General features: G+C 44.6%; 1 protein-coding gene across 3 annotated transcripts in view; it reads left to right on the top strand.

Annotated features, from left to right (window-relative positions):
- The first annotated feature begins 8,794 nt into the window (after positions 1 to 8,794).
- Positions 8,795 to 23,679, top strand: part of LDAH (lipid droplet associated hydrolase) — a 187,337-nt gene continuing 172,452 nt past the window's right edge. Inside the window, exons 1-2 of one of the 3 annotated variants that reach the window (XM_026655703.1) lie at positions 8,795 to 8,892; positions 23,399 to 23,557. In XM_026655703.1, the coding sequence (XP_026511488.1) occupies positions 8,862 to 8,892; positions 23,399 to 23,557 (190 nt within the window). In that variant the 5' untranslated portion in view covers positions 8,795 to 8,861. Of the gene's footprint in view, positions 8,893 to 23,395; positions 23,558 to 23,679 lie in introns of all 3 variants that reach the window. The other 2 variants (XM_026655700.1, XM_026655710.1) reach the window with 2 other exon arrangements.

Genomic DNA, 23,679 nt, shown 5'->3' with positions numbered 1-23,679 from the left:
CATATGGAAGCTCCTTAAGGAAGTGCGTTCAAGCCAAGGTCAATGGGCAGCACACGCTAGGTGTCAGCAGCACATTGAGAAGCTCCAGCAGAAGCTGCAGCACACAAGAGGTCTGCTGAGAGCACTGAGTGCAGACCCTCTTCAGAAGCATGGAGGAGAAACGAGCAGTAGCTACTGCAGTTCAGGGGAGTCAGAGGAGCAGCTCCACTGTGAGCCTCTCAGAGCTACATGAATGAGAGAAGTGGTGCCATGTACACCACCCGAAGAGAGTCAGCAGAAGGGGAGTAAGCTGCCAATGACCCCCATTACCACCACCGTGATCAGCTATGGGCCAGGATCAACCCGACCAATGGAGATCAGGCACGAAAGTACACGCCTGAGAAAGCTAGAGCTGCAGGCAAAGCTCTTGGTCCTCTAACCCAGGAGTCAGCATTAGATTGGCTGGCAAAAGTCCAGTTTTGCCCCGGTGTTAGCAAGGAGGACATTGCCTCTCTCATGCATGAATGCATGGTCGGAGAAGACTTTGCTGCTCTCCCTGAACATCTTCAAGTAGCAGAAGTAGACACCCACTTGCAACTAGATGAGGGGATCCTCAAGTTTTATTTCCCACATCAAAATCTGATTGGGAAGTATTATTTGGAGCGGCAAAGATCCAACCAACACCCAGGGAAATATCTAGATCGCAACAAGGGGTGCTCTTGTTGATGAAGATTCACCCATCTGGCTCATCCTCAAGGCGAATAAGAAGACCTGGTGCCTGATGGTTGATTATGTGAGCTGAACCAAGTGACAACCAGGCTCGCTCCGGTAATCACCAAGTATAACAAAATTATGGCAGCCATTACGTCAGAGGAAAGGTGGTTTACAGTACTTGACCTCTCCAACGCATTCTTCTCTATCCCTGTCCATCCAACATCGTGGCACAAGTTTGTGTTTACCTATGGAGACCGTCCATATACTTTCAGCAGGGTACCCCAAGGTCTACATAATGCTCCTTCCATCTGTCACAGGTTTGTCTCCAGGATGTGGAGCAACATAAGGGGCAGAAGTAACATCTTGAGTTATGTAGATGATATTTTGATAGCAACCACTATCAGGGATGAGTATTTGGACATTCTGGATGCTGTGCTGGAAAAGGTCCTGTCCACAGGGTTCATTGTTATTCCTGTGAAAGCCTGGCTGGTTCTCTCAAATGTGACTTAACTAGGCATCAACTTGGGTCCAGAAGGCAGATGCCCTGATGAACAAAGAGTGAGCCTCATCTGCAAGTTACCTGCACTGCCGGACGTGTCAGGCTTGTGATCATTTCTTGGACTCGTGGTTTTCTCGAGGGAATTCATTGAAGGGTATGCAGAGCTGGCAGGGCCCCTATACCTTTTGCTTTGCAAGGGACAGGAGTGGCAATGGAAACAGCTGCAGCAGGAAGCCTTCTGCAACCTCAAGCAAGCCCTTGTCAAGGCACCTGCCCTGGCGTACCCAGAACCCGACCAGCCTTACCACCTGCAGCTACATCCAAGGAAGGCATCGGTGCCATACTTCTTCAGGACAAAAGCAACAGTCTGCGGCCCATTGTCTATGAGTCCCGCACTCTCAGCAACATACAGCAAGAGTTCAACATCTGTGAAAAGGAGGTGCTGGTGGTGGAGTGGGCATTAAGTCACTGGGAGTACCTGGTCGGCATGGCTCCAGTTATCCTAAAGACCACTCACTCTCCATTAAAGTATGTTCTATCAGGCTGAATAAACAAGGGCTGTGCCTCCAGCCCAAGATTGGCTAATTTGGACTGTTAGCCTGATTAATAGAGACATTAGAATTCAGAGGTCACCCCAAATCAGTGTGAAGCCCTATGCTCTCTGAACTGAAGGGCAAGACCATGAATGCCGGTTACCAACTCAGGCGCCATGAGCCAAGTCATTGTTTAAGGTCGTGAGCAGCTTCCAACAACCCAAGAACCTGAAACTAACCATCTGGGTGGTCAATGGAAGTTGTTATTACAGAGATGGCAAGCCTCATGTGGGATATGCAGTTCTGCAAGCAGCCTCCCAAAAGACCCTCCAAGGAACAGTGAGGCTGTATTCAGCACAGGCAGCGGAGGTAGTGGCAGTAGTGGTGGTACTCTATGAGGAAGACCCAGACACTAACATCTGCATCTGTTCGGACTCCAACTGGGTAGTTAGAGCCCCTTTGGGTTCAACGTGGGATGAAGTCCACCGATGGTAAACCAATTGCCCATGCAAAATACCTCCTCCATGCATGGGAGTTAGCATCCACCAGACCGGGTGAGACCTACCTATGCAAAGGGAAGGCACACCAGAAAGACTGCACTGAAATTTCAAGGCTGAATAACACCATGGACCAGCTCGCTAAAGAGGCAGCTATGTTAGGAGAGGAGAATTTGTGGTCTCACACTGAGAAGAGGGTAATGAAGGTTCAGCTCTCTGAACTGGACTTGCCTAATTAATTAGACATAAAGGAATTGCAGGACAAGGATCAGCAAATTCAAGAGCTGCTGAAAAAAGAAGAGTAGCGAGGCTTCAACATCTTCCAAAACAAGCACGGTTTAGTTATGGCCATTAGGAAAGATGTTGAAGATGTGTCACCTCTGGTGGTAATGTCATCCTGCTTAAGAAGGGAAATGATTGGATTGGCACATAGCCAAGGCCATTTCTGTGCAGATAAAACTGCACATCGAATCTCACTAGTAGCATGGTGGCCTGACCTCCTTAAGGATGTGACCAACTACATCCAGTCGTGCCTTGCCTGCACAGAGAACAATGCAGACCAGAAAGTCATAAAAGGGCCTCTACAACATCAGCCCATAGGAGGACCTCAGGTCCCGTTTGCAGGTCGATTACATCGGGCCACTGCCCTGCACAGGACGAGGCAACAAGTTTTGTCTAGGCTTAGTTGACCCATTCACCAAATGCGTGGAAGCGTTCCCAACCAGAAATAACACCGCTTCATAGAATCATAGAATATCAGGGTTGGAAGGGACCTCAGGAGGTCATCTAGTCCAACCCCCTGCTTAAAGCAGGACATAATCCCAACTGAATCATCCCAGCCAGGGCTTTGTCAAGCCTGACCTTAAAAACCTCTAAGGAAGGAGATTCCACCACCTCCCTAGGTAACCCATTCCAGTGCTTCACCACCCTCCTAGTGAAAAAGTTTTTCCTAATATCCAACCTAAACCTCCCCCACTGCAACTTGAGACCATTACTCCTTGTTCTGTCATCTGGTACCACTGAGAACAGTCTAGATCCATCCTCTTTGGAACCCCCTTTCAGGTAGTTGAAAGCAGCTATCAAATCTCCCCTCATTCTTCTCTTCTGCAGACTAAACAATCCCAGTTACCTCAGCCTCTCCTCATAACTCGTGCTCCAGCCCCCTAATCATTTTTGTTGCCCTCCGCTGGACTCTTTCTTTGACTACTGCCAAAGTAAGTTTAAAAGATAGTAATTAAGGCAGTGATAAGTAAGAAATATAAGTAATGTATAAAGACAATAATACAGGGGTCGGAAAACTTTTTGGTCCGAGGACCACATCTGGGTGGGGAAATTGCATGCAGGGCCATGAATGTAGGGCTGGGGCAGGGGGTTGGGGTGCGGGGTGTGGGAGGAGGTGCAGTGTGCAGGAAGGGGCTCAGGGCAAGGGGCTGGGACAGAGGAGAGGTGCGGAGTGTACAAGGGGGCTCAGGGAAGGGGGTTGGGATGTAGGAGGGGGTGCACAGTGTGGGAGGGGGCTCAGGGCAGTGGTACAGGGAGGGTGTGGAGTGCGGGACGGCACTGAGAGCAGGGGTTGGGGTGTAAGAGTGGTGCTAAGTGCAGCAGGGGGCTCAGGGCAGGGGTGCAGAAAGGGTGCAGGGTGTAGCAGGGAATTGGGGTGCAGGGAGGGGGCTCAGGGCAGGGATTTGGGGTGCGGGGTGCAGGAGGGGTTTGGGGTGTGGGCTCTGGCCCGGCGCCACTTACCTGGAGTGACTCCGGGGTGACAACAGCATGCACCCGGGCCAGGGCAGGCTCCCTGCCCTGGCGCCAGCCCCACGCCGCTATGGGAAGCGGCTGGCACCACGTCCCTACGGCCCCTGGGGGAGGGGATGCAGAGGGCTCCGCACGCTGCTCTTGCCTGTGGGCACCTCCCCCGAAGCTCCCAATGGCCGCGGTTCCCCATTTCCAGCCAATGGGAGCTTCGGGGGAGGTACCCACCGGCAAGGGTAGCGTGCTTAGCCCTCTGCCCCCACTCCCCCAGGGGCTGCAGGGACGTGGTGCCGGCCGCTCCCCAGAGTGGCGCGGGGCCCATGGCGCCACGGGGGTGGCAATACCATGGGCCGGATCCAAAGCCCTGAGGGGCTGGATCTGGCCCCCGGGCCATAGTTTGCCCACTCCTGCAATAATAACTAGTAATTTTGTTTCATAGGGAGAAAGAATTAGAAAGGGATAAACCAGATAAGAAAGATAACCATGGTGGAATATTGGGAGGAAGAAGACAGGGACAGTGAGTCAGTTGGAATGGAGAGGACAAGGAGAATTTGCTGGACTTAGTAATTGTAAGACTAATGGTAACGAGAGAGGCGACTTTTGGTCCCGGTGGTTATAATTCTACCAAACATGAACGTGGAGGTATTGTGTTATTTTAACACCGGATCATCCATCTCCATTCTGAATACCAACATAGAGGGAGATAATCTTACAGCATCTGCCACCAGGAATAGAATCATGCTCGATACTGGATTTAAGAGGCAGCTCCATGTCCTGCTGAGTCAACCAATCACTATTACAATTGGGAGGCGAAATTTACAAAACTTATAATTTGGGTTGGTTGATTTGGGAACAGCAATCGTTTGCTATCAACTTATCTAGATATTTGCCTAGTTTTACAACAGGTTACATAAAAGTTTACCTCTAGAAATAAGAAGTATAATGTGGAAATATGCCACTGAGGCTGAGAAAAGACTCTATTCCTGATGGAAGATGGTGAACTCCACATACAATCCTCAATTAAATCAAGTTGCTACATATATAATTATGGTGCAATGCCCAAATTGAATGGATATCTCCTATTGTAACACTGGGGTTAAATATTAATGCAACCAAAACAAAATCAGACATGGAAAACTGTTGAACTTGAGGCTTGTATGGAGGAATGTGGAATTGGATATGTTTGCAATAATGATGCAATCATTATAAATAAAGAAAGAGGAAAATGCCATTATCAGTTACATCCTTTTCCGTTTAATGGATCAATTGTTGTATACATCAAAAGAAAATGTGTATGTATCAGAAGTTGGTGTACATTGTTTAAAGTAAATCATATATACAATATAACTCATAATCCTTATGAGAATATATACAATATAACTCATAATCCTTATGAGAACAAATGCTTGTGTAACGTTACCTCAGTTATTGGTTGCAATTTCAAGATCACATTACCCAAAATTGAAAATGAAGAAATTAAAGATCAATTCCAGCTATATGAAAGAATTGAATCGATACCTTTAGGATTAAATATGAGCTTAGTTAAGCAATTGATAAGCCACTCTGAATTGCAAAAATAATTTAAAAAAGCTCAAGAAAATGCACAAAGAGTTATGATTACTGTTCACCACTCCACTAAGAAATGAAAACAAATAATTGAATATTTAAGAAGTGCTAAACACAACTGGTGGGAAGTGTTTTTGGGATGGTCTCCCACAACTACAGGATTTTTAAAAATAATTCCACACCCTATTGTGATAATATTGGCATTTCAAATTATAATGGTTATTATGCTCATTATTTTGGTGGGCTGGATCAAATGGAATTTCAGGCAGCTAAAGCATATGCAGACCCTCAGTCTTAAAAGAAATTACTATGGCACACAGGCGAGTGTGACCAAAGTGAGAATCAAGAGTGGTGAGGAATCGTGCCAGTACGAAGACATGTCAGCTCAGTTTCCTACAAAGGAAACCCTTGAGCCAACACTGGACAAGACCACACACTTATTGGACTCACAAAATTATGAAATGCTGGATTTATAAAGAAGTTTGCAAACCCAGCAAGGAGGGGACTGTAACGAGAGATTTTGCTTTGAATGTTCTGCGATATCTTGCAGCACCTTAACAGAGGATTGCAGAAAAACCTCAGAGGGGGTTTAAAAATACCATAAAATTCACTTCTCCCAGTTGACATAATTAGGATGGTGACAGTATCAGGACACTTTGATTTGCATAAAATGATAATTACTTTTAAGATTAAGACTCTAAATAAGTAGAAATTAATGATAGTTTAAAAATAGAAAATCCAACATGGCAGATCAAAATCATAGAATCATAGGACTGGAAGTGATCTCAAGAGGTCATCTAGTCCAGTCCTCTGCACTCATGGCAGGACTAAGTATTACCTAGACCATCCCTGACAGGTGTTTGTCTAACCTGCTCTTTAAAAACTCCAATGATGGAGATTCCACAACCTCCGTAGGCAATTTATTCCAGTGCTTAACCACCCTGACAGTTAGGAAGTTTTTCCTAATGTCCAACCTAAACCTCCCTTACTGCAATTTAAGCCCATTGCTTCTTGTCCTATTCTGGACTTTCTCCAATTTGTCCACATCTTTCCTGAAATGTAGCACCCAGAACTGGACACAATACTCCAGTTGAGGCCTAATCAGCACAGAGTAGAGCAGAAGAATTACTTCTCATGTCTTGCTTACACTACTCCTGCTAATATATCCTAGAATGATGTTTACTTTTTTTGCAAAAGTGTTACACTATGGATTCATATTTAGCTTGTGGTCCACTATGACTCCCAGATCCCTTTCTGCAGTACTCCTTCCTAGGCAGTCATTTACCATTTTGTATGTGTGCAACTGATTGTTCCTTCCTAAATGCAGTACTTTGCTTTGTCCTTATTGAATTTCATCCTATTTACTTCAGACCATTTCTCCAGTTTGTCCAGAGCATTTTGAATTTTAATCCTATCCTCCAAAGCACTTGCAACTCCTCCCAGCTTGGTATCATCTAAAAACTTTATGTGTACTCTCTATGCCATTATCTAAATTGTTGATGAAGATGTTGAACAGAACTGGACCCAGAACTGATCCCTGTGGGACCCCACTCATTATGCCCTTCCCACACGACTGAAAACCACTGGGATAACTACCCTCTGGGAATGGTTTTCCAACCAGTTATGCACCCACCTTATAGTAGCTCCATCTAGGTCGCATTTCCCTAGTTTTTTTATGAGAAGGTCATGTGAGACAGTATCAAAAGCTTTACTAAATTCAAGATATACCACATCTACCACTTCCCCCCATCCACAAGGCTTGTTACCCTGTCAAAGAAAGCTATCAGATTGGTTTGACACGATTTGTTCTTGACAAATTCATGCTGATTGTTACTTATCACCTTATTATCGTCTAGACGTTTGCAAATTGATTAATTATTCGCTCCATTTTCTTTCCGGGTACAGAAGTTAAGATGACTGATCTGTAATTCCCCAGGTTGTCCTTATATCCCTTTTTACAGATTGGCACTATGATTGCCCTTTTCCAGTCTTCTGGAATTTCTCACGTCTTCCATGTCTTTTAAAAGATAATCGCTAATGGCTCAGATATCTCCTCAGTCAGCTCCTTGAGAATTCTAGATGCATTTCTTGAGGCCCTGGTGACTTGAAGACATTTAACTTGTCAAAGTAATTTTTAACTTGTTCTTTCCCTATTTTAGCCTCTGATCCCACCTCATTTTCACTGGCATTCACTATGTCAAAATAGCAGAGACAGGAATGATGTAGTTTAAATTTAGAGTGGAAAATTCCAGAAGGTTCCAACAGCGTATGTTTCTCTGACAGAAACTTTCATTTCTATTTCCCTGTAGAAAAAGTGTTATCTTAAATGAAAAACATTTCATCACTGCATCTAGCTTTCTGCTGACAGTCAAGATTTGTAATCCGGGGACTACAAGATAGTACTTTGATCAGGAGTAGACTAGGGCCCAGGTTGCCCTTTGAACTTTTTGATAAACTGAGCCTCAAAAAAGGAAGCAAGGTAATGCCAGTCATCAAACTATGGATTCCAGAAAGGGAAACTTTAGTCAGAGCTGCTCATAATTCTCAAATGTCCCTCATTTGAAGGAATCTTATTCATTATAATCCCAAAATTACTACAAATTTTGTGTCCACTCCCTTTTATTGCTAAAACTAATTAACAATGAATAAAAAATATGAAACTGAAGATATAGAAAGAGGTCCTCATATGAAAGGAAGGAATCCCACAGAATTTTAAGTTCTCTGCATGAATAATTTTTGTGTCCCTCTTTTCGAGTCTGTCACATAGTGTTTTTGGGCCTTGACGGGTTAAAAAGTACTGCCAGTCACCCTGGGGCAGGTCCCAGACAGGACACCTTCGGGCACTGCTAGTCACTGGAAAGGGGCATGCAGGTTGCACCAGTGGGGTTTCTTTTCCCCTGTGAGGATATGCAGGCAGTCAGGCCATGCTGCCAAGGGCTCTTCGCAGGGGGGGCAGTAGGGTCATGCGTTGGGGTGCCAGTGCCCCTGTGTGGGATATGCAGGAGGGTGCCAGGTGCCTGCTGCTGTCCCCGAGGGCTACGCCAGCTGCCACCATGGGGACCCTATCCCAGGGACCTAATTCCAGCTGTCACCGGGGCGCCCTGGTGGGGGGAGAGCGATGCGCTGCCGCCATCACATCCCTGGACGCCCATCCCGCCCAGAGCCCCTGGAGAGACGCGTCGCGCGGCCGTGACACAGCGCGCGCCAGGCTGCCCCGCCCCGCCCCGGACTCTGAGCTCTCGCTGCCGGACGGAAGAAGCCGGGACGCACCCTCCTTCCGCCCGGCCTGGCAGACGCTGCTCGGCAGCCGGCGCGTGCAGCCCAATGACCGCGGACATGCTGGGCGCGGGGGAAGGTAGGTGCCGGGGGGGGTCCGGCCCGGGGCTTTCCATCCATGCTCCCGAGCGGGGCGGCCCGCTCGGCTGCTGCCCAGCGCTTTCCTACTAGGGCGGGGCCCTGACCCCGGCCTCCCGTGCCATGCATGGGGATAATGCAATGGGAGCTGCCGTGCAGGGGACCCTGCTGCCTGCAGGGTGGTCAGTGCAGGGCTCCGTAGCTGTGCAGGAGATAACGCTGCTGCTGGTCTCCTGATATCAGATCAATTCCAGTTCAAGATAATCCCCAACGAACGGCGCACGCAAAGCCCTGCTCGTGCAAAGAGCAACACTTCTTTGCAGGCTGGTGCTGCATGTAGACGATTATCACAGCGGAAGAAACAACACTGCCTTACCGGATGATGTTGCCTGCAGTGTATTCTCATACAACAATGGTACAAGAAAAAAAATACTAATTGTAGCAATGTATTGCCTACAATAATAGTGCTGGAATAATACATTATAGAGTAATATTGTGTACAGTAATTCTTACACAATGACGATGCAGATATACTAATTGTAGAATAATACTGCATTAAATTTCTCATGTTATAACAATATTGCAAGAACTAATTTTATGCAGTTAGGCATTCAGTAAAATCGATGTAGTAATAATGTTACTAGTCATAATATTTTTTCTGTGATATTACTAATTCTAAAGGTAAAATTTATCAGAATATTTGTTATGTAAGTAGTCTCTTAAATGTACATGATGCCTCTATAAAACAAGAAGAAAAACTCCATGGCCCAAGTCCCTATAAACAAAAGGTGGGACTGACAAAGGGACTTAGGCGTTGCAATGCTGGGCATCACACAGCATTTTACTTTTAGATGTCTAGAAAATCACAGGATCAGCACTGAGATCCACTAAGCCAGGGGTCTCAAACACACGAGCCACATTATTTCCTGCGGCCCACCATAGGCGCTGACTCCACCAGCAACCAAGCTCCCCTCTCCCCCCTCCCCCTCCCCAGCGTGCTGCCTCCCCGCTCCTCCGCCTACCTCCCACCACTTCCTGCCACCAAACAACTGTTTGGCGGCGCTTAGGACTTTCCAGGAGGGAGGGGGAGGAATGGGGATGCTGCACACTCAGGGGAGGAGGCGGGGCTGGGACAGGGATTTGGGGAAGGGGTTGGAATAGGGGCAGAGAGGGGGCGGAGTTGGGGCAGGGCCTCATGGAAGGGGTGGAGTGGGGTCAAGACCGGGGGCAGAGTGGGGGGCTTTAGCCGAAGTAATTATAAAAGTAAATGCATGTTTTGTCATTTGAGTGAGGTGCATTACTGAGTGTTTATGTTTTATTAAAACCCCTCTTCGCATTACAGTTTTAAAAAAGTTAATACATTGACTTTTAATAGCATACTATATTACTCTTAAAGCTTTTAGTGATGCGGCCCTCGGGCCAATGTAGTAGTCCTCATGTGGCCCTCGTGGTGATTTGAGTTTGAGATCCCTGCAGTAAGCCAAGTCAGGAGCCTAGGCTCCCTATACAATGCTCAGGGAGAGAGAGGCAACTTAGAACGCAATGCACAAAAGCTTGCTCACTAGGGGTGAAGCTCCCTAAACTAGCCAATGGGAGACACCAATGGCAGGGATGTGTCCTAAGCCAGTAGTTCTCAACCAGGGGTATGTGTTCCCCTGGGGCTACTCAGACGTCTTCCAGGGAGTATCAACTTATCTAGATATTTGCCTAGTTTTACAACAGGCTACATAAAAAGCATAGCTAAGATGATATCCCTCGGCCCATACCGCTTCCCACAGCCCCCATTGGCCTGGAACGGCGAACCGCAGCCAGTGGGAGCTGTGATCGGCCGAACCTGTGGACAAACCATCCCGGCCCGCCAGCAGATTTCCCTAATGGGCCGCGTGCCAAAGGTTGCAGATCCCCGAATTAGTGCATGAGTCCTGAAGCGGAGGCGAGTTTGTGCTCAAAGAGAAGGGTAGGGAGTGGAACATGTAGTAAAAAAGAGAGAGGGAAGAAGGCTTCAGATAGAGGATAATTGAGAGAGGAGGAATGAAAACTAAGGTTGAGAATGAGGGCCACATTCTCTTTTCCTGAGAGGAGAGATTGATTTGCCACCAGGAAAATAATTGCTAATGAAGAGGGATGGAAGTTAGGCCCAAAGTAAGAGTTAAATTGAAGCGTCTATAACTCTGCAGTATGATAATTGCTTCCCCTCCTGCTACTCCTTGTAAATCACCATCCCCTCTTAAGACAGAGTGAGAGAAGAATTGTCTTCTGTCCTTTGTGCTCCAAACTTCCTCTCTTAAAGCATTGACCACTCTTTCACTCAGATCTCTCCATCAAACACACTTTTCTCTGATAGAAACTTTCATTTCTATTTCCCTGTAGAAAAAGTGTTCTCTTAAATGAAAAACATGCACTGTCTTGAAATGTGGCCACTGTATGACGGTGATTGGGGCATTATTTGGGCCGAGGGTGAAGAGGTAGAGGTGTGTGTGTGCTGGGGACTGAACTGGGGTGGCCAGAGCTTTGTAGGGTCCCTGTAACGGGAAGAGCCCAGTGGTTGTGCCAAGATATTGGTACTTAAAGGGCTCTCCATCAGTACAGCTGGCTTGGTGTGCTGGAAAGCTGAGCCATCAGCTTCAAGCATGGATGCCTGGGCTTGAATATATCGCGCCCAGGAGCAAAGTCTTAGGAGTTGAGAGTCTCGTTGCCAAGGTAGTGGCATGTCAATGACTCCCAGTGACATTACTGCCTTGAAGTGCGAAGGAAACCCTTCAAGCAACGGTACCTTAGTACAGAAGCACTGAACTACTCTCTACTTCAGGCCACCTGCTCAGCTGCAGTATTCCCACATACAGTCTCCCTTTACCCCCACCTATGGATCATCAGAGCAGATAACTTCTCTCCTCCACCTCTGATATACACCGCCCTCTTCAACTCGTATCCCATTTTCCTCCCATCTCTGTCAGACACGTCCCTATTTGTTATCTGTATAGTGGTAGTACCTAAAAGCTGCGGTCATGGACCAAGACCCCATTGTGCTAGGTGCTGTGCGCCCTCACAGCTTCACTTGCACATCATGCTTCCTCTTCCCATAATTCCAACACAGATGTCCCCCATGCTTCTCTCAGGGCCCACAGCAACCCCACATGATCCCTGGTACTCATCATGCTCCCTGTCACAGGGTGGCTGGCCCCTCTCTATGAAGTAGGTCCAGCATCCCTGTACCAAAACAGTTCTCCCATTTGGCCAGCTAAGAGGGCGGGCTAGCACCTGGGGTCTATGGAGTATCAGAGACACAGCTAGTGAATAGAATCAGTGAGGAAAGGGCAGCTGAGAGCTTCCAGAGACTGTATGTTTGGGACCTAGGAGAAGGGTGAAGGTAGGAGAGCAGCAAGAGGGGTTTGCTGAGTGGTGGTCCCCAAGTCAGAGAACTAGAGATAGAGGGATGAAGGCAGGAGGACCAGTAGCCGAAGGAGGTGCCTGCTGGGTCTAAGCCAGAGAGCTGGAACCAAGGGCCAGAGAGGGCTGAATGCGGGGCAGCAGCAGAAGAGTTCACCTGCTGACCTCTCCAGGGGCGGAGAGCTGAATCCAGAGGAACTAGGAGAGGGCAGGAGGGGTAAGGGATGCTCCCTTGGCAAGGAGGCTCCCCAGCAGAGAGGCTGTGAGGGTTCTCATTGGGAAAAGTGGGGTTGCACTCCAGTTGGAAGGGTGAGGGTGGCTGTTCTGGTACAAGGACAGGGGAGGATTGACAGAGAGTGTGAGCATGTTTGAAGATGTCGGTGTGTGATGTATGGGATGTTACTGGATGAGATGTTGGGTGGTCTTAATGACTGTTTGCACTGGGGTGAGAAATGAACTATATGTGTTGAGACTTCATTCAGGATTAAATAAACTGTGTCTGGTAATAAACCGTGCGGATGGACTAGAGGATAAGCTTGCATGGAGTTATTGGGTTATCTGAGAGAGGAAACTGAGGCACAGATGCCTGTCAGGCTGTGTTCTGCCACAGAAGGGTGCTCCAGATGGGGCTGCCCAGTCATACTCCTCTCCCATGTTTAGCTCTTAAACGTTTAAACCAATTGACTCTGGTACTACTGAGTCTGGGAGGGAAGTAGGAGGGGCATGGTAAGCAGCAAGAATATGCCCATGTTTGGGATGAGAGTGGAAATATGTGGGCTGTGGGTGGTGGAAGGGGAGTTATTTGAGGTTTATGAGAGGGGTGTTGGATGCGTTTACTGCTTATTTCCTTGCTTTTCATGGTGTGTTTGGTTGATATGTGGGATACAACATAATTTGACACCACACACAAACAAAAATAAAATAAAAATGGTTAACTTTTAAGTCTTTCTTCATAAGTACAGCTCCTGTTGTTGTAGTTGCGGGACTGAAAGATGTGCAGAAAGAAATCCCCTATTTGTCCACAGGCAGCAACAATGTGAGCTTCCCTGCTCTGCTTTGCCAAAGTGCTTTTGTGCCCATTCAAATATTGGCCTCTGCTGAGACTGCCCAAAGAGAACCACTGGTCGTTTTTTTTCACATGGACATTTGTTCACAAGAACTGGAGTGAGACCAGCTATTCATTATGGCCCTGATAGTAATGGCTTTATTTCATTCACCACTGATCTTGGTTGGATGTGAACCAATAACTGAAAGGTGAAGAATTTATATTTGGTTGAAAATCCTCTGAGTGATTCTTGCAAGTTAAGCCTGCAGCCAAGTAATGGCATCACATAGCAGCTTGACTGTAATATCAGATAGAGGGGCAGTTACTATACGTGGAAAGGGAGATTGTTAGGGCATAATTCTTATTTCACTTACACTATTGTAATTTGGACTAGATTAAAAGTACATCAGTGTAAATGGGAGGAAAACTGGGTAGATAGTAGAAATGACAATCTCCTCCTGGTGGGTAACTGGATTCCCCTAAATACTATAATCTGTCATCTAGAGTCAATGGAGCAATCTGGATTTATGTCAGCTTTACATGTAGCCCTGATTTTTTTTATTTGTTTTGTTTTTACAGGACCAGGTTAAAAAAAACACCCAAATTTCTTCGCTAACAATATTCAGCAGCCTGGAGCTAAAACCATGGGCTCATGCAATATTATTACTGAGGATTGTTTCACGGGCAGTTTTTATTAGATACTAATTACAAGTGTTTGGTATAAGTTCTTATCTGCTTAATTGTCTTTCCTTCTAGCATCCATTTTTGCTTCCAAGCTGATACTACAGCATGCACGTGCTATAAAATCAAAGTCCTGCTGTATTAAAACTATAGCAAAAAAAGGCACTGTAAGCAACAAGACATGTTTCTGGCCTAACAATCCAAACTAAATTTGTTGCATTCCTTCGTTTTTGGTCTGATTCATGAACTGATCCCTCAAATCCTATTCATGGCAGTGGTCCTCATTCATGTCCCATTGGAATTCTCAAGTGAAATTCTGGCCCCAGTGAAGTCAAAAGGAGTATTGCAATTGACTTCACTGGGTCCAGAATTTCACTGCTCCTATGAGACTTGCTTCTGTGAATAAGATATTGTAGGATTGGATTATATGTAAACTCTTCAGAACAAGGCAGCTAGACCAGATTTTGAACTCTGTTGCCCAAGTGTAAATCCCAGCTAATACCACTGACTTTCTAACAAAGCAACTACAATGTACTGAAGTTTGTAGATTTGTGAGTATTGAGCAATTTAATAAAGCAAGGGTAATGCATCCTTTATTTTGACAATCATTAGGTTTAATTATTTATGTACTGGTCACTCGGTTGCAGAATATTTGAAAATAATGTAGAAGAATGAGCCCTTCCTTGAGTTACTGTGCTATTGAAGAATCTTTGAGGAATGGGGAGGAATTACTATTTCTATTTGCATATTTGCCAGATGTTGATTAGCAAGGATCTGCTGTAATTAAAACATAAGTATATTTGTCAAAATAAATGAGCAAAGTTATAGTGCAATATCCTTGTTCCACTTCCTGCATTTTTTCACAGATTTTGCACAATTCAATAATTTGCAAAGGGACTTCCAATCATTACTATGAATTTGTAAGATCTGTTTTATTTCTTAATGATTAAGTCAAACCCAGAAAAAGTTTTAAACTGAACCGTTTTTTAAAACAAATTGTTTTTCTTCACTCAAACTCTTTTGGTCGTATGCAGTTGCTTATTGTGTCTTGCAACTTTATTTTAGAAAAATGTGTATTGACACAGTTGTTCATTTTAAAATAAGTACGAGCAAAGCATTGCATTAACTCACACTATAGAGGAGATATAAGAAAATTACTGGGAAAATCAGGTTTTGGTCCTACCGAATCTGTTAGGGTTCCTTAAAGTAAACTGTGGAACAAAAACCAAAAAGTGTTGACTGTGCCTTTCACTGCACCTTGGATACTTAAAATCAACTTCATGATCTTTTGTGGGTAAATCAGGGCCTGGTGTTGGGAACTCTGGGTTCTATTTGTGTCTTTTAATATAGGATTCTTCTGCCCTTTAGAAAGTCATGTCTGCCTTCTATTTTACAGAGAGAGAAACTAACACCACTCACCTCCTGTGGTTGCCATGAGGCTTCATTCATTCATATTTGTAGAATGCTTTGAGATCCTAACATAGAAGATGCTGTATGAGAGTAAAATCTACACTGAATCTGTAAGCCCTTGGGACTTCATGCTTATCGCTGTGCTGCTTAACACACCCACACAGAAATTCAGGACAGCAGTGGAGAACAGAGCTCAGATGCTATTGCTGAAAAAGTATGCAGGCCACCCATACCCCTTGAACTATCAGAAACTCTTCATTAATGCTATTTAACAGAAAACATCGCTCTCCCTCCCCTTCCCCCATTCATTGCAATGAAAATTTAATTTGCTTACAGTCTAGTTCTGGTCAGGGCCGGCTCCAGGCACCAGCTTACCAAGCAGGTGCTTGGGGCGGCCACTTCGGAGAGGGGCGGCACGTCCAGCTGTTTGGCGGCAATTCAGTGGACGGTCCCTCACTCTTGCTCGGAGCGAAGGACCTCCCACCGAATTGCTGCCGCAGATCATGATCGCGGCTTTTTTTTTGTTTTTGTTTGGCTGCTTGGGGTGGCCAAAATCCTGGAGCCGGCCCTGGTTCTGGTGGAACTCTGGACCTCATATAATCTGTATTGCTGACTCATTGTTTCAATTTAAATTGGAGCCTACAATCTGTTTTTCTACTTATTACCCTCATTTTCTTTTGATATTATGCTTTATGTACAGTACTTAGGTACTCTGAAACAGCACTTCATGAACATTTAAGTAAGTTTACATTTCTGTATCACTTACACCTTTAAGTAGAAAAAAAGTATTTTTTTTCCTCCATCCAGATCTTGGCCTTCTCTACACACAGTTTGAACTGTGATTTAATTAAAATCCAGTTTAGACATTGATGTAGTTAAATTGGTGCAATGCCCCTTGGTATAGATATTCTTATTTCAAATTAAAAGTGTCCACACAAAGGGTGGCTGCACCAATTTCACATAAATTGATTTAGTACTCCAACTGTGTTTAGACCCTTCGTTAATGTTTTAAGAAAGGCCTGAGATCTGGATCTTAGATTGGAAGAATGTAAGGCCTAAACTAATGCCCATTGAAGCTAATGATGGTTTGCTCATTGATTTCAGTGAGCCTTTGACTGGCTCTGTTGTATTTCAATGGAATGTATAGGACCAGCATTAAAGGTATTAACATGACTTTGTAACTGTCCAACATTAAACAGTTTTAACCAAGGTTCAGCATTTGGTATACAGCAGGGGTAGGCAACCTATGGCACACGTGCCGAAGGCGGCACACGAGCTTATTTTCAGTCGTACTCACACTGCCCGGGTCCTGGCCACCGGTCCGGGGGGCTCTGCATTTTAATTTAATTTTAAATGAAGCTTCTTAAACATTTTAAAAACTTTATTTACTTTACATACAACAATAGTTTAGATATTTATTATAAACTTATAGAAAGAGACCTTCTAAAAACGTTAAAATGTATTACTGGCACGTGAAACCTTAAATTAGAGTGAATAAATGAAGACGCGGCACACCACTTCTGAAAGGTTGCCAACCCCTGGTATACAGAAACCTCAACCTGCTCAGTGTCATGGCAAATACACCATTAAAAATATTTAAAACCCTTTATTAAGGATACAGAAAAAAGAGGGAGGGGAGAGAAAAGGTTAAAGCATTTGAAATATAGAGTATTAAAAGTAAGGCTTTTATTTTAACAACATTCCTTGTTTCCTTTCTCTTTAGCTGGAGAGAGTCTTCAGATGGGAAAAAAACCCTTAGCTGGTAATAATTGTCCTTTTTGGGGGAAAAAGAGAAAAAGTTAGTTGAGATGGGCTGAAACTGTTGTTATCGCGGTTGTTGTTTAAAGTCTGATTCCATTTCCTAGAAGATAGAACAAGGCAAACACGCATAAGAGGGGAGAGAAAAGAGCAGAACAGCAAAGATAGAAAATGCAGCTTCTACCTCTGGTATTGACTCTTTGTAGTAGCGAAGGTGTAGTAAAATACAGGCACAGTGCATGGTTTTATCAGCCATTCTGAGACCTGGCAAACTTGTACCATTATCGAGTTATTTAAGACATTGCTTTTAACTGCCTCTTTGGTCATATGCTTACAGCAATGTTGCAAAATATACAGGCTGTTTTGGCTAAACCGGACTTCAGTTAAACAGGAGGCAAAAGGAGAGAGATAGGAAAGAGAAGAAATAAGGTGGGGAAGGAAAAGGACATAAGGTGGGAAGAGCGACTAAACCTCACATGTGAGATGGTGTTTGGGATTTAGCCAGAGTTGGTGATGTCAATTGAGTTCTGTCTTTATTCCGATCTCGTCAAGACATCTCCTGGGATTAGGATGATGAAGGCCCAGTGATGTTATGCTGGATCCTGTGGTCCCAGGAAATGTTGGAGGATGAGGTGGGCCATCATAATGGAAAGCTCACTCCTTTCTAGTCTTTCAGTTGATAATAATTAATATTGAGATATACCTATCTCATAGAACTGGAAGGGACCTTGAAAGGTCATCGAGTCCAGCCCCCTGCCTTCACTAGCCAGGACCAAGTACTGATTTTTGCCCCAGATCCCTAAGTGGCCCCCTGAAGGATTGAACTCACAACCCTAGGTTTAGCAGGCCAGTGCTCAAACCACTGAGCTATCCCTTCTCCCCCCATAATAGTTGCATCCACTTCCCAAAGTCTCTCTTTTTTAAAGGACCCCAAAAGGGAGTGATGGCTGAAATTGCCCATCCCTTCATTATTTTGTTCACCAGTTAGGCCTCATTTCCGACTCACCATATTTGGTTCCCGGATTTCCAGTTCCACACTTCTTTTGTTTACCAGACATCATCTTAACACAGTCCTCGAGTTATCTCAATAGGCCTTTTCATTTGGTTTAATTCAGTCTTTGTCTCGCTTTTGCACCTTTTCCCATCGACATTCATTGTTATAAGTAATTGTGACACTTTATGAACTTCACTTGTTTTTCACAGTTGAGCTTACGTTTAGGGTAAACTTGTAGGCCCATTTATCACAGTAGCCCCTGTGATGGTTCTCTGGGAACCCAAGACTGAGAGTCACCTTGTTACCCCTCTGCCTATAGTATGAGAGGGTCTTGCTTGTGCTTACCTGGGTGTTGGCTCCTTGACACCACCAGTTTGTTAATCACCCAAGCACACTCTTCTGGGCTATGTCAGCTCTTTCTTTGCCTTTTGGATTAACAGTGGGTGCACTCCAGTCCCTGACTTCTTTTGAAGTGTTTCCCTGTAGTGTTCAGCCCTGTCTCCACTGAACACAAATACCAGGTCTGCTGACCCCAAAGGACCACTATACACACCAGCTTGTAGAATTCAGCTCAGGATTATCACCTTGCTTAATGTTACAGCACATAGATATATGAATAGTGAAAACGAGAATAGGTTTATTATCAAAGATTTAAATGTTAGTGAGTCAGAATATTGGCAACAAAAGGTTGCATATAAAACAAAATCATAACATGCTTTCTAGAGACTAAACTTTAACAGGTTTAAAAGGAAGTATTTCTTCACACAACGCACAGTCAACCTGTGGAACTCCTTGCCAGAGGATGTTGTGAAGGCCAAGACCATAAAAGTGTTCAAACAAAAACTAGATAAATTCATGGAGGATAGGTCCATCAATGGCTATTAGCCAGGATGGGCAGGGATGGTGTCCCTAGCCTCTGTTTGCCAGAAGCTGGGAATGGGCAACAGGGGATGGATCACTTGATGGTTACCTGTTCTGTTCATTCCCTCTGGGGCACTGGCACTGGCCACTGTTGGAAGACAGGATACTGGGCTAGATGGACCTTTGGTCTGACCCTGTAGGGCTGTTCTTATGTTAGGTTAACCTCCTATCTCAAGAAATTTATCTCACCCCCAAAAGTCCTCTGCAGCATTTCGACCAAGGTTGGCTGATATCCCATTTTCATCAATGTAAACGCATTACCCATTTACTTCATAAGTGTAGGAAAAGAGCGTGTCTTCTTTGCCGTCTCCTTATACTCCCCAAAGTTTGTCTGTACATAGAGACAGTATAACCACCCAGGGCTTCTTTTTCCTGAGTGCTCCTTCTCTGTTGACTTCATCTGTAAATGGGTATCCATTATGTTAGTTTTCAGTGTTTGATTTACATCTGACACAGAGAAAGGTGAATAAAGATCTCTTGTTTGACAGAAAACCTGTTTGTTTTTTAATTCTTGGGTGGCTCATACCTTGATACCTTTAAGACCTCACATGGCATTCTTTGGTGAATCAGAATATACATACCAGAATCAGGACATTGCTGTAACCTCTTTGCCAGTTGGCATTAAGGGTTTCTTGGGTAACATCCCCAAGTGATGATATATGTATAAAATAACATTGAAACAGGGCCAGGCTTATGACTTTACAAGTCTTTTGGTTTGACAAATGCACCTGCCATTTCTTGATAAATGATCCTTCTGGCAAACATTCGCGTGTGTGTCATAGTTCATGTTGATGACATTTTTATTCATAACTAGTGAGTTGATGAACACACACACCTTTTTGACTAATATTACAGATGTGTCTAGAGGTGAACAAAAGCTCCTGGTTAACAAAATTATCCAGTTCCCAGGTGACAGCCACTTTAGACACTTTAGAAAGTGTCTAAATGATGAATATACGTATTGGTTGTTATGTTTGTGTGGCCCTTATATTTTCATATTATAGTGCATTGTTTTCTTTTCCATTGCTGTATTCAGACAATTAAAGAATTAAGAAAACATATTGAAATTAAATTTTGACACAGATACATAATTTGAACAAGCCAACGTAGCTTTAGACGATGAAGACCTTTCCTTGTATCCTATAAATATTCCCAGACACAAACGACATTATAGTGGAAGTGAGGTTGAGGGTACACACAAGGCTGGGAGGCAGGGTACTGGACTGTGGCCTAAGAAATGTGGATTCTATTTCCAGTTTGACCATTGACTGGCTGTGATGTTGGGCAAGTAACTTCTCCGATGCTTTCCTCTGCCACCCTTTATCTGACTTGTCTATTTAGATGATAAGGTCTTCAGGGTAGGGACTGTCTCTTACTATCTGTTTGGACAGCACCTACCACAATGAGGGCTCTGATCTCAGTTGGGCCTTACTTGAATACAAATTATAGATGATGATGGTAACACACATCAGTATGTCATGCTGATATCACCTCCCATTCCGTGTTTAGTGAAATTGGTATGTTAGTCTTGTTGAGCCTGTCATGGGGTGCACTCACTGCAGGTGGAGCGCTGGGGATTAGCTCTTTCCAGATGTGAGGCCCCCTTGTGCTGCTCACTGCACGCCTGGCTGCTGCTTTCTCTCTCACTCTCTGAGGCTCAGGGTGCTCCCTCTTTGTGACTTGGCCCTCCAGTCACCTCACTGTGCGTGTTTCCCCATTCCGGGGTTGTCATAACTATAAAGGGAAGGGTAACAGCTCTCCTGTGTACAGTACTATAAAATCCCTCCTGGCCAGAGACTCCAAAATCCTTTTACCTGTAAAGGGTTAAGAAGCTCAGGTAACCTGGCTGACACCTAACCCAAAGGACCAATAAGGGGACAAGATACTTTCAAATCTTGGTGGGGGGAAGGCTTTTGTGTGTGCTCTTTGTTTTTGGTTGTTGTTCGCTCTTGGGACTAAGAGGGACCAGACATCAATCCAGGCTCTCCACATCTTTCTGAACAAGTCTCTCATATTTCAAACTTGTAAGCAAACAGCCAGGCAAGGCGTGTTAGTTTACCTTTGTTTTCTCAACTTGTAAATGTACCTTTTGCTAGAGTGTTTATCTCTGTTTGCTGTACTTTGAACCTAAGGCTAGAGGGGGGTCCTCTGAGCTCTTTAAGTTTGATTACCCTGTAAAGTTATTTTCCATCCTGATTTTACAGAGATGATTTTTACCTTTTTCTTTAATTAAAAGCCTTCTTTTTAAGAACCTGATTGATTTTTCCTTGTTTTTAGATCCAAGGGGGTTGGATCTTGATCCACCAGGAGTTGGTGGGAGGAAGGAGGGGGGATGGTTAATTTCTCCTTGTTTTAAGATCCAAGGGGTTTGGATCTGTATTCACCAGAGAATTGGTGAAGAGTCTCTCAAGGCTACCCAGGGAAGGGAATTAGCTTTGGGAGTGGTGGCAGCGGACCAGATCTAAGCTGGTAGTTAAGCTTAGAAGTTTTCATGCAGCCCCCACATTTGTACCCTAAAGTTCAAAGTGGGGAAGCAGCCTTGACAGGGGTAACAAAGGCTTTCCTTACCAGCAGTCTTAGGCAGTCTTCCCATTCACTGCCCCATGGTACTGCTTCCCCAGGGGCTGGTAGGGGAACCCAGGCCCACCCTCTATTCCGGGTTCCAGCTCAAAGACCCTCTAATGAGCAACTGAGGTCTGTCCCATTCTGGACCTTACTGCCTTTCACCTGAACCTTTTCTAACCTTCTGGTTTCCCTCCTTCCCTGGGTTTGTCAGAACTCCCTCCTCCCTGTAGGCTACTTGTTTCTATAGCCCCAAACAGACCTCCCTTCTCCCATGGAGTGATTGCAGAATACTTCCCTGCAGCCCCTCTCTGCTATCAGCTCCCTGGCTTTATAGAAGCCCTGACTGTTGCTGCACAAGTGAGCTTCCCCTAATTAGGGCCTTTCTCTCGGCCTAAATTCTTCCAGTTTGTAGCCTAATAGGTTAATTGGCCTAACTGGCTTCCATAAACCCCATCAGGGTAAGTGTAGGGTGTACTGTAATGCCTAAGGGGGAAAATATTCTCTCTCCTTTTTTCCCCCCCCAGTTTGTTTTTAGTGTACAGTTGTGCCTAACCAACGAACTGTTTCTTTCCTTTTAGACAAGGATCTGCCCATTATAGCCACCTGGGTAGAACCTTGCTCCCACACACAGCTCCCTGGAGTTCCATGGCCTGCTTGCTTGGATCTGAATGCAGGATCTGGTTCTTAGCTAGTCAGTTTTCCACTGTTAGTTTTGTTTTGGGACTTTACACTCAGTTTCAGGGGAGAGGAAAACATTCTTTTAAAAAGTTAGGAATCTGTCATGTAAAATCCATAATAACTGACAAAGGGAACTCGGAGACAGAAGCAGTAACTTAAAGTACTTAAGACCAGATTTGATGCTGACAGCTTCAAATAACGGTGATGCTGTGTTACTTCTGTTACTTGGTCAGTACTGTCCACTTGCAGTCATGTCTTGTCTTGTTATACAACATGTATCATCTTCAGTATTAAAGTTTTCCACTTGTGGCTCTCAAAGCACTTAATAAACATTGTCATTTGCCACAGCTCTCCTTAACTCTCCTTATCACCATTCTATGATTGCATGGTGTGAGAAACTGAGGCACAGAGAAGTTATTGAATGATTTGCCCAAGAAGTCACACAGGGAGTTTGGAGCAAAGCATCTTTTGTGCATTAGCATAGAACCCAGTTGTCTTACTATGGCCACAGTTCAGGAAGGTACTTAAGCACATGCCTGGCTTTAAACATCTGAGTCAGTGGGGTTACTCGCATTGTTGAAAGTTTATCTTGTTGAATGAGGACCTCCTTGTCCTGTTTTAGTAAATATAAAGTAATCCTTCTCTGTTATCTGTTTCCTGCTATTGGACCCAAAGTAAAAACTGTAAATATATAGCTTTGGGGGTGATTTCTCCTTGTCCAGAAAACCCCCGTTAGTCTTTGCACTAGCAGCTTTGCAATATGAGATGTATTGCAAGATGGATGGACCCAGAGGTGTAGCAGGTGTAACAGTTGTACTGTGTTATGGCCTCATTGATCAATGTGTATGTCAGAGTCATGCACCCCCAATTTAGTGGCCTCTGTATCTTTATACAAATGTCTACAATATACTGTCACTGAATCAGGTTGTTGTTTAGTTGAACACTGGACATGGGAACTGGGTTTCTTTGGTTATTTATGGTTTAATGATCGTGTGTGTAGTGCTGTGGTGCTAATTATACATAGATAATTACTGATATGTTATAACAGCCTCTTGTTCTGTTTAGCAGAGAGCACAAGACCAGGATCAGAAGAGCAGGTCCCTCTGTATGAAGAATTTATTTACTGTTGTGGAGCTGCTACTCAGGTCTTAAAGTGTGGGCCCTGGAAAGACCTCTTGGAAACTGAAAGTAAAACTCTCCCCAGGCTCTTATTTCTGATTATTCCAGGTAAGTTTAGAAAAAATGCAAAGCTCTAATTAAAAGGACACTGGCAGGTTAAAATTAAATATGACAAAATTACCCAATTCGTCACACAGGGAGTTTGAGGTAGAGGCAGGAATAGAACCCAA

This window comes from Terrapene carolina, unplaced genomic scaffold (genome assembly GCF_002925995.2).
Source record: "Terrapene carolina triunguis isolate 2854851 unplaced genomic scaffold, T_m_triunguis-2.0 Scaffold42, whole genome shotgun sequence".
Classification (NCBI taxonomy): Eukaryota; Metazoa; Chordata; order Testudines; family Emydidae; genus Terrapene; species Terrapene triunguis.
The sequence above is the reverse complement of the archived record's forward strand: the minus strand, read 5'-3'. Positions and strand labels throughout refer to the sequence as shown.